At 29.7% G+C, this 15,660-nt stretch overlaps 1 protein-coding gene across 1 annotated transcript; it reads right to left on the bottom strand.

Moving 5' to 3' along the window:
- Nucleotides 1-342: 342 nt before the first annotated feature.
- Nucleotides 343-15,472, bottom strand: ATPsyngamma (ATP synthase, gamma subunit). The gene is made up of 7 exons (XM_067270520.1): nucleotides 15,316-15,472; nucleotides 10,832-10,866; nucleotides 6,607-6,738; nucleotides 6,318-6,516; nucleotides 2,158-2,301; nucleotides 1,862-2,082; nucleotides 343-558 (listed from the first exon to the last, which is right to left on the bottom strand). Exons 1-7 carry the CDS (start codon nucleotides 15,354-15,356, stop codon nucleotides 458-460), a joined length of 873 nt encoding a protein of 290 aa, XP_067126621.1. The 5' UTR covers nucleotides 15,357-15,472; the 3' UTR covers nucleotides 343-457.
- Nucleotides 15,473-15,660: the final 188 nt, after the last annotated feature.

The raw sequence follows: 15,660 nt of genomic DNA, 5'->3' as shown, positions 1-15,660 counted from the left end.
TTAAAAAAGTTTTCCTATTTTTACTATACTGAATTTTTTCCTATGCATCTCTGCCATGTATATAAGTGTGTAATAAAAACAATGATGATAATTTTCAGAATTAAAAAAATACAAAATAAAACAATTTTTGATGACTCCAACTTTGGTTTTCACACATGAAACCTAATGAAATATTAAACAAATATTATTTTACTATGACATTGTAGTGAAACATCAGCACTGTTTTAATTTTTTTCATTTAAATGCAAAAATAAAATAGGTATATAGCACAAAATATGTAAATTATTTCTTAAAAACATGAAAGTATGAAAATATTAAATCACTTATTACTTCACTGAAACATTTCCAGTTCATTTTTCTTTATTGTACAGTTTTGCAGTGATTCTCCAGAAGATACTAATTATATTTTCTAGAATATTTTTATAAAATACTAAATTTTTTTAAACAAACATTTTAATTAGAGAGCTGAAGCTCCAGAAATAATTTCAATCAATTCTCTGGTAATCACAGCCTGTCTGGTTCGGTTAAAAGTCAACGTTAATTTGTCAATCATCTCACCTAAACAAAAACAAATTATAATTAAAATATGAAAATATTAAAAAAAATGTCAAAATTAAATTTATTTTCATTTTGTCATTTTCTTTGGAGCTTTAAAATAGTATTTATTAAAGTTTATACAGAAACAAGAATAAAGATAATATTTTTTATAAATATGCTTAAAAATGCAAAATTAATATGTAAGGAGTGATCAAAAAAATTTCCTATTTATGGCTACTTAGTTTCCATGAGACTAGAAGAAATTACTAAGTGCTAAAACATTTATCTCACTGTTAGTTGAAACAGTATCAGAAAGTACTCAGCAAACTAATAAACAGATACAAAACACCTTTTCTGTTGCCGAGAAATACATTTAATTCAAAAAGCAAATGTTTTCAGCCTAATTTATAGGCCATCTTCAGGTTGAAAACAAAATTGGAACGAATACATTTCATGAATGGAATACAAAAAATTTTAAATCAAAAAAATTTTTAAAAGGGAACAAAAAACAAAATTGGAACGAATATGTTTCATGAATGGAATACAAAAAATTTTAAATCAAAAAAATTTTTTAAAGTGTGAAAGTACATGGTTAGAAAATTTGCTAGGAACTCAAACCAGTGAAAACTATTAATTTTATTAGAAGTTTTATGTTATTTTTTTTTATTTTTTTTCATTTTATCTTAATTTATTTATGTACATTTTTTATATGTTGTTCCATTGGTTTTTTGTTCCCTTTTAAAAATTTTTTTGATTTAAAATTTTTTGTATTCCATTCATGAAACATATTCGTTCCAATTTTGTTTTCAACCTGAAGATGGCCTATAAATTAGGCTGAAAACATTTGTTTTTTGAATTAAATGTATTTCTCAGCAACAGAAATGGTGTTTTGTATCTGCTAGTTGGAAGATACTGTTTTAGATAAATTGTTTGCTTTGTGAACAAAGTCATTCCTGAACTGGCACATGCATATCACTTTCAAGTCTCGAAAACCAATAATAATGGAAGTTCATAATCAAATGATGTGAGCTATATCACTACAAATTTATCAGACTTGAGCATTGTTGACGACTTATATTGTACAGTAATCCTCTATACTAATTCATGAATGTTCAACAACCAAAATACACTGAGTTTTCTTTACACAGTTACTATTTGATAAACACTTGAGAACCATAAACATTTAGATCAATCTTATCCACAAAAATTATATCATTTTATGTAAATTGTATTTAGCTGTATTTTCAAGTGTCAGTTTTATTTCTTAAATTAAATTATCTTAAATTTAAATTATTTACTATTTGAACAGTAAATAAAATCTTACCTGCATTTTTGGTAGCATTATCCATAGCAGTCATTCGTGAACTCTGTTCACTGCATGAATTTTCTTTCATGGCATAAAAAATTATGCTGGCTAACGAAAATTCTTGATAACTTTGAAGAACTTCTGCATCTAAACTGTCATATAATGCAATCTTTTCTGCTGAATTGATTGCATCTAAACCAAATATTGGTATTTCAGATGTTCTATAGGAAACCACAGATCTACAAGAACAAATAAACTCTTGTAATAAATTATATGAAAACACCACAAAATTATAAAAAAATATTAAATATTACTTGAATTTATTAAAGAAAACAAGACCCTTTTCAAAATCATGTCCAGAATTTAGAATAGCATTAGCAACTTTAGTAGCATCTTCAAATACAGGAGGCTTTTTTCCAAATTCAGAAAATACCATTACGATGTTTTTTCCAAATTGTCTGAAAATAAAACAAAATACAAAAAAACATCAATATTTTCATTTTCTAAACTTTCAAATAGACTTTTAAATTTTTATTAAATTATTACTACAAAAACATCTTTTAAAAAAGTCATTCTGATTCTAATTATTTGCTTTTTGTTCTATATTGTAATTAATCTTCTCAATAGCTATATGTAATTTGTTATAAATTTTAAGGACTAATAACACCACAGTTTTCAATTGGAAAGTTCACTGAGATTTTATTAAACCAATATGTATCTTTTGGGCCATTATTACCCTTCCTCAGTTGGACCATTCTGTTAAAACATTAACAAATTTAAAACAAATTTTTATCGAAGTATCAAACACAAATTCGTGTTAATAACAACCACTTGGCTTTTTTCCACCTTTATTTAGTTGATACGGTACACGTTTCGGGCCTTATGCCCCTCATCAGTCAACTAAAATAATATAAAATAATGTATACAGCGTTTTTACCGACAAGTTATATAAACATTTAAACGTATATAACATACCAGTTCTTCCCCCAGTATGGCACTTGTACACGGTAAGTTTGGACATTACAAACTCGAGGATAAAAGTTATAAAATTCTTTTACATCTGTTTTGAGTTAAAAAGTACAACTATTTAATATAACAATAAATTTACATTAACTGTGAATAAAACTGGGACAAGTTCTTACTTGTCCCAGTTTTAACAATAAATTTACATTAACTGTGAATAAAACTGGAACAAAGTAAGAACTTGTCCCAGTTTTATTCACAGTTAATGTAAATTTATTGTTATATTAAATAGTTGTACTTTTTAACTCAAAACAGATGTAAAAGAATTTTATAACTTTTATCCTCGAGTTTGTAATGTCCAAACTTACCGTGTACAAGTGCCATACTGGGGGAAGAACTGGTATGTTATATACGTTTAAATGTTTATATAACTTGTCGGTAAAAACGCTGTATACATTATTTTATATTATTTTAGTTGACTGATGAGGGGCATAAGGCCCGAAACGTGTACCGTATCAACTAAATAAAGGTGGAAAAAAGCCAAGTGGTTGTTATTAACACGAATTTGTGTTTGATACTTCGAAGAATAATACAACACGGTTTCACAAAAATCACAAATTTTTATGTAATAGCAAAAATATTTGTTTCTTTCCCTTACATAAGTGGTATCTTTGAAAAATATTTAAAAAATACTTTATTAAATGTGACACTCTTTTAGTTCTGAAGTTAAAAACCAAAATTAATGCTAATTTAAAACCTAGTAATTCAAGAAAAATAAATTGTTTAAATATGCCAGTAATAGTTTACAAGTTGAGCTGTACTTATACAAATAAAGTACATTATATAGGTCAGACTAAAAGATCATTAGCAGAAAGACTTAAAGAACATGAGGCAGCCATAAGTTAAAATACCACCAAACTCATGGACCCCCCACATTGCAAAGAAAATAATTGTAATATAGATAGAAAGTAATATTAAAGTTTTCTTTAAAAAATATGACATGTATATAAGAAGGTTTAAAGAACACACAGCTATTATCCATTGTCAAAATTGTATCAACCTAAATAATGGGATAGAAACTGATAACATATGGTCAGAGGCAGCATAAGGCGTGGGTGACATGGGCCACTGCCTATGGCCTTGTGGTCCGAGGGGCCTTGCGCCTCGAAGGTTTATGCATTACTTAAAAGCTGTGAATGCAACGAAAAAAATTTACTTGTCACAAAACTATAAATATATTAACATATCAAATTTGTTTTTATTTAGACTAGCAACATTTGCTGGCATTGCATTGCTGGCGTTGCATTGCTATTGCAGGGAATCCCCGCCAGCTGGAGCTGACGATTTCCCATTCTGTTTGTTTACGTTACTTTCTCGCTGGATTCAAAAAATGCTTGTCTGACGCTCGTCAATTTATTGAAAATAACAGTTATGAACTGCCAAAAGACTTTAAAAATGAAGGGTAGCCAAAAAGAAAAGGATATTCGATTATGAAGCCAGTATGAAACAAATTTTTTAACACCATGATTGATTCTATAATAAGCAATATGGATTCGAGATTCATGTCTTTAAATCAACATTTTGAAAATTTTGGTTTTCTCTATGACCTAAGCAAGTTAAAAAATATTCCAAAAGAGCAAATATTAAAAAACTGTCAAGATTTACACTCAGTCCTGTAAATGGGTGAGAGCAGTGACTTCCAACCTTACGAATCATATGAAGAATTACAAACAATGATTCCAAATTTACACATCTTCATTAAAGATGTGAAACAGCTGCTGCTGCTCCAATACATAACAGAAAATAACTTGAAAGAAATTTACCCAAATATTTATATTGTCGTTCGAATTTTGTTAATAATACCGACAAGTACTGCCTACGCTGAAAGGAGCTTTTCAAGATTAAAACTAATAAAAAATTATTTAAGAAATACAATGGGTCAGGAAAGACTTTCAGCTTTGGCAGTTTTATCTATTGAAACATATATAGCAACTACACTGAATTACGATACAATTATTAAGAATTAGTAAACACTAGTGTTGTGTGTTTTCCAAAGACACTTGGTAAGTTTTGGAAAACACACAATTATTAAGGAGTTCAGTAAGGCTAAAAGCAGGAAATTTGTTTCTTTAATTCATTTTTTTTGTTTTTAAATTTTTCTTTAATGTTAGTCAAAGAATATAGTTTTCATTTTTATGAATAAAAATTTGACAGTTTCAACTGCTTTTTATTTTATAAAATCTGTCTTCTTGTGCCACCAGAGGGCCTCGCGAAATGTACCTTGCCCACATCAAATTTAGGTCTTGCCCAGCCACTGCATATGGTATGACGTCATTAAGAACCATAAAAGATGTTGGGTAGAGAGACAACAACCTTGGACACTAAAGCTGCAAGGTTCATTTTGTATACTTGTATATTTAAATTTTGTTTTTTCTTCTTTGTTAATTTATATTTTCTTAAAACTGTTTTTCAACATTTGTAGCCCAAAGAGGAATTGGAAAATGCCAATCTGAAATGCATTGTTAAATAGACAAATAAAGTGGATTATTTGCATCTTGATCTCTGTTTATTGTGGATAATTAAGAAAGAAGTGATAAAAATCACTAGTCTCACTATTGGAAGAAAAAACTTTTACTAAATATGGTTTTTGATAAAAATATGGTTTGTATTGTGAACTTGAATATAAAATTATCTAAGTTAACTAAATATAATTTAACAATTACAATTAAAACAAAATAATACAAATTTTTAAAACTAGAAATAAATAAAAATACTGCAATAAAGTTGCATAACTTTTTTAAAGAAAAAAACTCATGTTTAAGAAACACCGAGACACATTAGACAAAGTTAAAATTGTGTGGGGTACTATCTGTTGAGATGTTATTAAAAAATAATTTTGTATTATTAATTATTATAAAAAAGCAATAAAGACTTAATTTTGAGAGTAGAGATGAGTTTGTAAAAATATTGTAAATGCCAATAACAAGGAAAATTTTCATTAATTAAGTCCAACCCCACCTGAGATATGAGATTTGACCCCGATCTCCCATCCTCTCAACCTTTAATACTTTTGAATTTTAGTGGTTAATGCTGCTTATTTACAAATTGCCATGCCAGATTTCATTTTTTAATCTTTAATCATTCCGAGATATTAAATGAAATAAACACCAAAACAAACAGGATATCGGTTTGACTTTTTTGGGTTCAAAGAGTCTCAAAACATTGAAATTCCAAAAACTCATAATGTTAAATATGACACAATTACAATATTATATTACAAAAGCTGGGAAAGTAACAGAAACAATTATAATAAAATATTTTTTCAGTATGTACAAATTATTCTTGAGAATTCATGCATTGTAAAATTCTATTGTAAAATGTATAAAGTATGTTCTGTATAATTCATAGTTCCTAAAAAATTTAATTCAATTATATTACTTAAGAAATAACACAGCTTGTTTTTAAAATATAAATATTATATTTAATTATTAAAATAGGCATTTGCTTATACCTTTGTAAGAGAGCTCTAGCTTTATCTCCAAGGCATAAAATTTTGATATCTGCCTGTTCATTTTCAGCCAAAAGGGCTTTGACTTTTTTGGATACACTGGAATGAATTGCACCACATAATCCTCGATCAGAAGTTACAGCAAGAATTAAGCTTGATGGTCTTTTTTCATCCTTTGTCAATTCACTACTCTCATAAAATGCTGGAATGAAAATTTATAACAAAAGACATATATCTTAATATTAAATTATTTAATTGATAAATTTATTCAAATCCTAAGAAATTTTCATACCTTGTGCTCCTTCACCGTATGGCCGAGCTGGTTTTAAATCCCTTTCTGCACGAGCATATTTAGCAGCTGACACCATCTTCATACTTTGGGTAATTTTTTGGATATTTTTCACAGATTTCAATCTAAGACGAACTAAAATAAATTCCTTGATTAATTTTGTTAGAAGTTATATACACATAACTGCAACCAACTCTGAATCTACAAAGATTACCAAATATCTAAAATTAAATTTCATCTGGCTATCTTTTGTCTGTATATTAATATATAAAATCTAATTAATTTACTAAAGATAGGTATTTAGGCTGAGGTCTTGTGATAATATTAATAATTACATTAATTTAGAATAATCTGGAAGAACAGATTGTCATGTCAAAAATCCATGATGTTTTCTTCCAGGTTATTCTATATTATTATATGTAAATGGTATATTACACTGGAACAATGTGTGAAAGCCCTTTTAATTAGGGTGGCAAATAATTAAATCTTGAAATGATGAAAATTATGCAATACTGCAGATGTAAATAAAGTATGGTAGTTTTCTTCTGAAAAACAATACTGCACTATGAGAAAGTGTTTTACATCAGTATTTGCTGAACATTTTAATTTTTAAATTTTAGGTGAAAATTTTTCCATGATTGTTAAAATAATGAAGGATATGATTTATTCCTCTGTGGAATCACTTCCCTTTCAAGATGATACATCGAATATGTCACCAAGAACTTGGCGACGAAAAATTGTTATTGAACATAGGTGCTGCAACATTGCCAAAAAAAGGGGCAAGGGAGAAAAGAGGGAGGACCCACAATAAAAAGGCAATGGCTAATGATGACAACAGTTTGTCCGTCTTACTAGGAGTCCATCCTCCGAAAAAAGGAGGACAGTTTGTTCGTCTGCGATTCCGCCACCATTGAAAATTTGCCCTAGTTAGAATTGCCTTTACGGTCGGATACCTTAGTGATCCTTCATGAACTCCATAAAATTGTGCTTCCTTCCATCAAAATGAACTCCTTGAAAAAGTGAACTCCTTCCAAAAAGCAAACTCCATCAATCTGGCATTCTAAGGTATCTATATAACTTATATGTAAACTCTCTCTCTGCTCGCAAAGCCATTAATATCGTAGACATAATCCTTACTATAAAATATTAACCTTATTTGTATAAATTTATATAGCTAGTTAAATAAACAGAAATTTGTTATTGTTAGATTTGTTTGGTGCACTTCCTCAACCCGTGCCATCTTTTGAGCCAGAACTAAGTGCCTACAATGTGACTGCTCTCACTAAAAAGACGAAACTAGTGGCCATCTAGGTTTCTGTGTTTACCTAAAAGACGCAGTGATGTTAGTCCTGATGAACTAGTCATCGCAAATGCAGCATCAACCCTCTGGTCCTGTGGTGCCAAAGCATAGAGCGTGCTTTGTGCATTGTCACATATTAATAATTATGTCCAAACTACCTGACAGATAGTATCAGGCTATAATAAGATTTAATTATTAAATAATAACCATATAATAAAAGGGGCACACATTTGTAGTCAAGTTGCTCTTTTCTTAATCCCCAAGGGAGCTCTAAGGTTTCATTTTAATTTTATACAAGTAAAACGGCAAGGCCGTATTTGGGACAAGACTATGTCTCAGAGACTCACTACTAAGAGGGATCACTTTGACACTCACGGCGGGTCTTGTTCTCATTCTCCAATCATCTTTGGTATCACTGGTTTTGAGTGAGATCATTCAAACTTCGCGGGCCACAGCCACAACCATGAGGTCTTCCACGATGCATTTTCATTGAAATTAACCTATCAAATGTTAAAATTTCTTTCCGCTGCACGACACCCCAGGTTGAATTTTTGTCCATGTGAAAATTTCCCATTTTTGAAAAAAATAATGGCAGCTATTGTATCGTTTGCAATTATTTTATTTTGCACAAATGAAATATATATATATATATTTTTTTCATTTGTGCAAAAATTAATATATATATAAGTGTAAAAAGGAAAAATAATTCTATTTCAGTAGTTAGTTTTAATATAAAATTATAAAGATGCGCCATCTAGTTTCAAAAAGTTCCGATGATGAAATGAGATATCTCCAATCAATTGGTCGAGGTTAGCAAAATTTTTCATTGTTTCAAATCCCCTCGGGAGATAACGATCAAAATCAAAGATAACAATCACAAGTCAAAGGATGTGCAGCCTTCCGCCGTCAAACTCGCTTCCCTCCTCTCCGGATCCCACCGCTGCGTCACGGAGCTCAAGTCATCACCCTCCGTCGCGATTGGTGATCGTAACGGACACGATCGGGAGTATAAATAGGGGGAGATATCTGAGAATGGGGTGGCTGAACGTCCGAAGAAGACAAACGTCTCGGCGAAACTGAGTCCCATACGCAGGCCATTCTGAAGACGCCAAATCCTTCCGCCCACCGCCAGAGCCGCCGAACATTCTACGATTGTTGTCGATAACCGAGAGGTATGATCCCTCCCCCACAATTGTGAACTCTCTCTCTCGCGGTTAGAAACAGAACGCGTTAGATCTTTTGTATCTGTTTACCGTCTAAATAAATCGTTATTTGGTTTCCTCATGGTTCCGTTACTTCAAATATCACTTTGAACGTATCGACGAACCCACACACTTCCTCCATTCAACCTGACAATCAATTATCCGATCCTGACAAGTCGGGATATCATACAAATTTAGCCATCCTTGACAGTGGGGTGGGTCTTGCCAACCTGTTCGCCGACAAAAAGGAGGTACGACTCCGTCCTACCTCTCGGCGTTCCCACATTAGTTTGTCAAAATTCAATTTCACAATATTCGTATTTCCAACTTACCAACAAGCAACGCATGTGCAAATCTCGCACTACTGCCTGTTTGTAGAGAGTGTCGCCATTTTGTATTTTATTGTGTTTCGGTTCTCGGTCCCCTGACTACCTACAAGTCTGATTTTTTTTTATGCGTGCATGATTTGGTGACTTAATACTCTGTGCTAAATTTCAACTCCTGACATGTACTCTTTCATACCTCTAAGCTGATAAGACAGCAGGCAGTACAATTTTATAAACATGACAGTCTTGTCAATTAGTTACTTATTTTTATCACTTTTATCATATTTATCCAGAAAAACTTTCTACTGATGAAAATTAAAACAAAAGTAGTTACTAATCAAAAATTTGTTCTAGCCAATTGTGATTGTTTGGTTGAGTACCACTGTATTTGTTTAATGTGATTTTGATATAAACAGTAGCATTGAGTGATTAATTAACTATGTTAATCAAGAGATAAAAAAAGTTAATAAAAATGTTTAAATACTTATTCATATACAGCAGAACCTCACTTAACAAGCAAAACAAATTGTAAAAAAAATGCCCTACTTAATGAGTGACATTTCACATAACAAGTGAAGAGGAGAGGAGACATCCCGGATTGTGTGCATGTTTCATCAGTCTGTGTTTAACACTCATTCTGTCATTCTGCTAGCATCTTAGTGTTGCTTGTGATCACACATTTTTCAAAACTTGTGTTCAGACATATTACATAAAATCATCAACAACCATAGTCCATTATATAATAAACACACCAAACGATATGCCAAATTCTTGAGCTATGTAAAGGCTATAATTAAATATTAGAAATTAATTAATTTGACTAGAGGTAGGCAGTTATGCTGCCATCTCGTATTAAATTTAATGATCAATTCCAGTTAATTCCAGAAATGTCTAAATTAAAAATTATTTATTTATAATTATTAAATTTAATATGAGATGGCTGCATAACTGCCTACCTCTAGTCAAATTAATTAATTTCTAATATTTAATTATAACTGTTACATAGCCCAAGAATTTGGCATATTGTTTGGAGTGTTTATCAGACATATCATTTCTGATTTTTTTTGTTTTCTGCATATCAAACTCGCATTCCAGGTCGGTTCATTCCCGCTAGATGATGATGATGATGATTCACACTTCTTAACAATGTATATCGTATAATTTTCTTTGAATAAACATTATACATAAAATATTTGAGTATTTTTTCAGTGTAAAATGCATTATGATATTTTACATTAATTTATATGGGAAAAATTGTTTCGCTTAACGAGTGTTTCACATTATGAGTAAGATTCTGGAACGAATTATGCTCATTAAGCGAGATTCCACTGTACTTTATAATTTATGCTTATAATGTTATTAAAAATTTTATGTATCAAAGTTTTATAAACTTTACTTACTATCTTTAAGTGTTGCCATTCCACGAACTTGAATGCTGATAATAAATAAATAAAAATAAATTCAAATATATATTTTATGACAATAATAACACATACATAATTAAATCAGCAATTAAAAGTTAACTAAAACATTACATTTGCTCTACTCATGTGAATACTTTAGATTAAATGAATTGAAAATGATGATTATCATAAAATTTATGGCTGTTACTTTAAATAAAAAAAAAATAAATATGTAATTTATTAGTTTAGTTTGTTATACATGTATATGAATATCTATAAATTAGTATCATTTAATAATAGATGAATAGTTAACTGTATTTTCAATGCTATATGCTAATGATAGATTTACAACCAAGATGATTATATGTTTTATCTCATAAAATTCCTAAATACTAACAAAATCATTATATACTCTGTCATTGCATCCTTCATTAGGCAGCACTATTTCAATCATACAAATTATAAGGACAGTTTCCAAATTTTCAAGTTAAATATTTCTTACATATTTAAAACTTAGCATTTCCATTTAAGTTATATTTACAACTTAAACTGATAAACTTATCAAATTTCAGCAATCACATTAGTAAACATCAATATTCATTTGCATATATATATATATATATATATAGTATATTAATTTTAACTCTTTCAATTCAAAAGATTAAATGCTGTATAACTTCTCTGGAGGTGTGAAAAAGAAGCAAATTATGCTTATTATGTAATCAAACACCACACAAATGCTTATTAAATCATTTATGTTGTGTTTAAGTTTATTGTTAACATTATAACACATTTAGATATGTACAAAAAGCTAACGTAATCCTACAATTTTAAATCTACGTAGAAAATTTCAATATTAAATTCAGTTTATTGAACAATCTGTTAATTTTACACATCAGAACCAAACAAATACACATGTTACTGTATTTAAAAGTTATGGAGGAAAAAAAAAAAAATGAAAATACGAAAAACTCAAACAATTTTCTAAATAAAAATTTTAGGAAGTTCTCGCGAGTGAAATGAAATGCATTATATTTTAATTTATTTCTTGGCTACTGAATATAAATTATAAAATCATATTGAAATAAACTTTACAAAATAAACAAGCAATTATTTATTGTGATATTAAAAACTGCAGCATGACATTGTGACAATAAAAACAATAAAATAATTTAAAATATATGCTCTCCACCTCAAAATAGTAGTGACTTGCCCCTGTAAAGTACATCATACTTTTCCTTTAACAATAGAGTCATGCCAGTCATCTATTAACTGCTTTCAGAGGAAAAGTTTTTAACTGGAATAATGTGACTTCCAGTTTGCATCAGAAGTTCAAATATAGTTAATTCTTTTTAACTCTATGTTCTTACTCTTACAAATTTTTCTACTTAGACCTTGTTTATTAATAGGACTTATTACACTGGTATAGTTTCCGATTAGCAAATAGAGGAGATCTTAGTCAAAAAGTCAAAACAAAATATCTTTATTTTCAAAGGTGAATATAAAGATATTTTGTACTAACACAGTGTCTGAGACAGACTAGTACTAAATTTATATTTTTTTTTGTATGCATGCTTGAAAATTCTTGTATTTTTATATAGTTTTGCCTGAATCAGATATCTACCATTTGCATATGTAAACAAATACCATATTTTGTTTTATCCAAAATAACCTTTCAGTTTAGTGCTGTAAACTGATGTTAGTATAACTGCTTCATTTTTTCAAACTTAAGTAAGGACTATATTGGATATTCAATTATTATAACATTTATAAATAACATAATAATAATTCTACAACTAAAATGAAGCATAGATTATAAGCAGTAACAAGCTCATTTTTTGTGGAAAGAAGTGGATAGCAACTAGGTTTGATACTTGACTTAAGAATTACAGAAAAGATTTATTCCAAGACTGATTTGATTGGCAACTAGAAAAATGCTGAACATAGAACCTGAAAAAACAGAACACTTTTGGCATGCCTTTTGCAAAATAGCAAGACAAAATACAAATGTGTCAATTGCAACAATTATGTCTCTAAAGCATAACAAAGTTGTGTAGTGAATATTTGAAGAGAACCTTAAAACTTCATTTATTTCTACAGCTTTTACAACTTATTATTCTGTAAATGATTTGTATTTATCTCTCTTAACTTATTTAGAATACAATAACATAGAATACAGTAGAGAGTCGTTAATCGGAATCAATTGGGGACTGGGGTTGTTCAGATTAGTGATTTGTTCCGATTACTGATTATGTACGAAAAAAATACATTAACCTGTCCGATGTTCAAATTTTTCTCCATTGCGTGTCGCTTCGTGCTGAATTTTTCTCTGTTGCATGTCGCTTTGTGTTGAATTTTCGTCGATTTTAAGCCTAACGAAAATTTTTATAATAATAATCGAGGCTATCGTATCATTTAAAATTATTTCTTCATTTTGTACAAACAAAATAAATATATTGAAGAATATAAAAACATGAAAATTATACTTTAGAAGTAAATCTAGTATCAAAAACGTTCGATTCAGCATGACACAGTCAGACTGAAAATCGTTCTGATTACCGGGGTTCCGATTAACGACTCTCTACTGTATTTGTTTATTGACTTTTGTTAGTATAGCAAAACTATGAAATATTACAGAATTCAATTTTTTCCTTCACTGTTACAACAAAAAAATGATAACACAATTAACATATGAAATGGATTAAAAAAGTTAAAAAAAATGCCTGTACAATTGAAAATATAAAAGTAATTCCAATTTCACAATGGTCTTTGAGACTGAGATTAGTATTTTTATTCCTTATAATGATGATAGTACTGGAGAATTAAAGGCACTCTTATCATAAGGTTTTTGCTTGACTGTTTCAATTTATTTCATTCTCATTAACTGTTACTTACCTATTTTAATTTTTGAATGCATTGAAGTTAATAAAATTTTGATATTTTAGTTGCCATTTACTATCTACGAATATATCTATCATATTTACTCAAATACTGTAGAAGATACCATCAAATCTAAGATGCATCTTAATTTCTCATACTCATTCATGCACTTATTTTTGAAAAAACTTATAATTCAAACAAATTTATTGCACAGTAAAATAAGTTATATATTACTGTTTCATGCTAGCAGTCAGAAACCTCTTCACTTTGTGTTAGGTTGTTGTGAATCAAAACTGGGTTTGATGTTCGTATCTTCCCACATGCAATCATTTTCAGTGCCATTTAAAGCATTGGAAATGTAACGTTTCTTAAAAAAGCAATGCACAACTTTTTCTGGGATTTTCATCCAAGTACTTACAACATTACTATAATAGACTAACAAGATTGAGCTAAATTCATCTCTTAAACATTCAAAATTACAAATATTTGTCTAATCAAGTCATTAAAAAATGACTCAATGGAATTAGTAACTTCTAGTGATAGAAAAACAAGACGCGCAACACTCAGGTCACTAATTACAACATATTACATCAAATAGAAGACGCACCCAATTTTCAGAAATCCTAAAACCCAAAAAAGTGGTCTTACAATATAGTAAATACGACAGGCCTATACTGTCTTGTTAAGAACAGAAAGACTGTACATTGGATGCATTGCATAGTAAAGCAGCCTAAATACAAAAGAAAAGCAATCCAACAACAGCCTATTTCATTTGAAATAAACTGCGTCATTGGCTCACTTACCCAGCCATATTAAAGTGCTTAACCAAACAACATGCTTATAGATTGCACACGGTTGCAAATCTATTTCATTTCACAATTAAAAATTAAGAGAGTTATATTTTTATCAGTTCAATAAACAAAAATGTAATTATATCAATTGAAATTCATAACTTATTTAATATTTTGGATCAGAAGTAGTGTAATAATATAAGTTATAGTTCTACACAATTAAAAGTCTGCTAGTGTAACGATTAAGATTATTTTTGTTTGTTTTGTTAAGCTATGGCAATGCAACACTTGGGCAATCTGACTAGGAGGATGCCAACCGGGAGGTCTTTTTAAGGGTAACTGGCCCCTATTTGGGCATTACGGACGTGGAGAAAACCCAGATGGGCTGGCTGTGTGGAAAACTCTGTGGGGTTCATGCAGCCAGCCCATCCGGGCGAGGCACAAACTCACGACCGAACTCCCAGTGTTCAAGAGCAGAACCGATGGGCCTTAAGATTATTTGATCAGGAGGATTTTTGGAATATTGAGTTCATTAGATAATCTCCATATATATGCATTATAGTTACATATCCTACACTAAACTGTAGAGTTTTAATTATATTATAATATTTACTTTAAGAATTTGAATAAATACCGAAATTACAGGTTTAGTATGTAATATAAGAGCTCGTAATTAATATTAAAGATTAATTGCAGTTTACTAACCTGTAATTAATCCTTAATTTATAACATTTATTTATAACAGCAAGGAGCTATTTTATAATAAAATTTAAATGTATAGGTCTACGTTTAATCCATATTTATACTCACGCTAGCGGTGTAATCGCCGATTTCTGCAACGTGAACAACATCTTGTTTCCTCACAAATGTGAATACGAGTTCGACTTTGAAAATCTCCTTCCTCCGGCTCGATAAACCAGCTCGGCTGGACAATATTTTCGATCTCTTTAAAAACTGCTGATTGGACAAGCGGAGAGAAGTTCATTTGGACAACCAATGATAGAGCCTGTTTCAAAATATGGACGAAATACATTTAAAGTATTTGTTAACTTATTTTGCGCAAATTTATTTTATAAAATATATTGTATTTATAAAATTTTTCGTTATGTAATAAATAGTAATTATATAAAATTGCAAGTTTTGGCAAAAACTTAA

Source organism: Centruroides vittatus, unplaced genomic scaffold (genome assembly GCF_030686945.1).
Source record: "Centruroides vittatus isolate TY-2023 unplaced genomic scaffold, ASM3068694v2 contig_1089, whole genome shotgun sequence".
Classification (NCBI taxonomy): Eukaryota; Metazoa; Arthropoda; class Arachnida; order Scorpiones; family Buthidae; genus Centruroides; species Centruroides vittatus.
The sequence above is the reverse complement of the archived record's forward strand: the minus strand, read 5'-3'. Positions and strand labels throughout refer to the sequence as shown.

Excerpts from the sequence above, each read along its gene's own strand:
- ATPsyngamma (XM_067270520.1), bottom strand. The coding sequence starts at position 15,356 with ATGTTGTTCACGTTGCAGAAATCGGCGATTACACCGCTAGC. Across the intron at positions 6,517-6,606 it reads ATACGGTGAAGGAGCACAAG|CATTTTATGAGAGTAGTGAA; the intron begins GTATGAAAATTT and ends TTTTCATTCCAG. Across the intron at positions 559-1,861 it reads TAATGCTACCAAAAATGCAG|GTGAGATGATTGACAAATTA; the intron begins GTAAGATTTTAT and ends GTTTTTGTTTAG.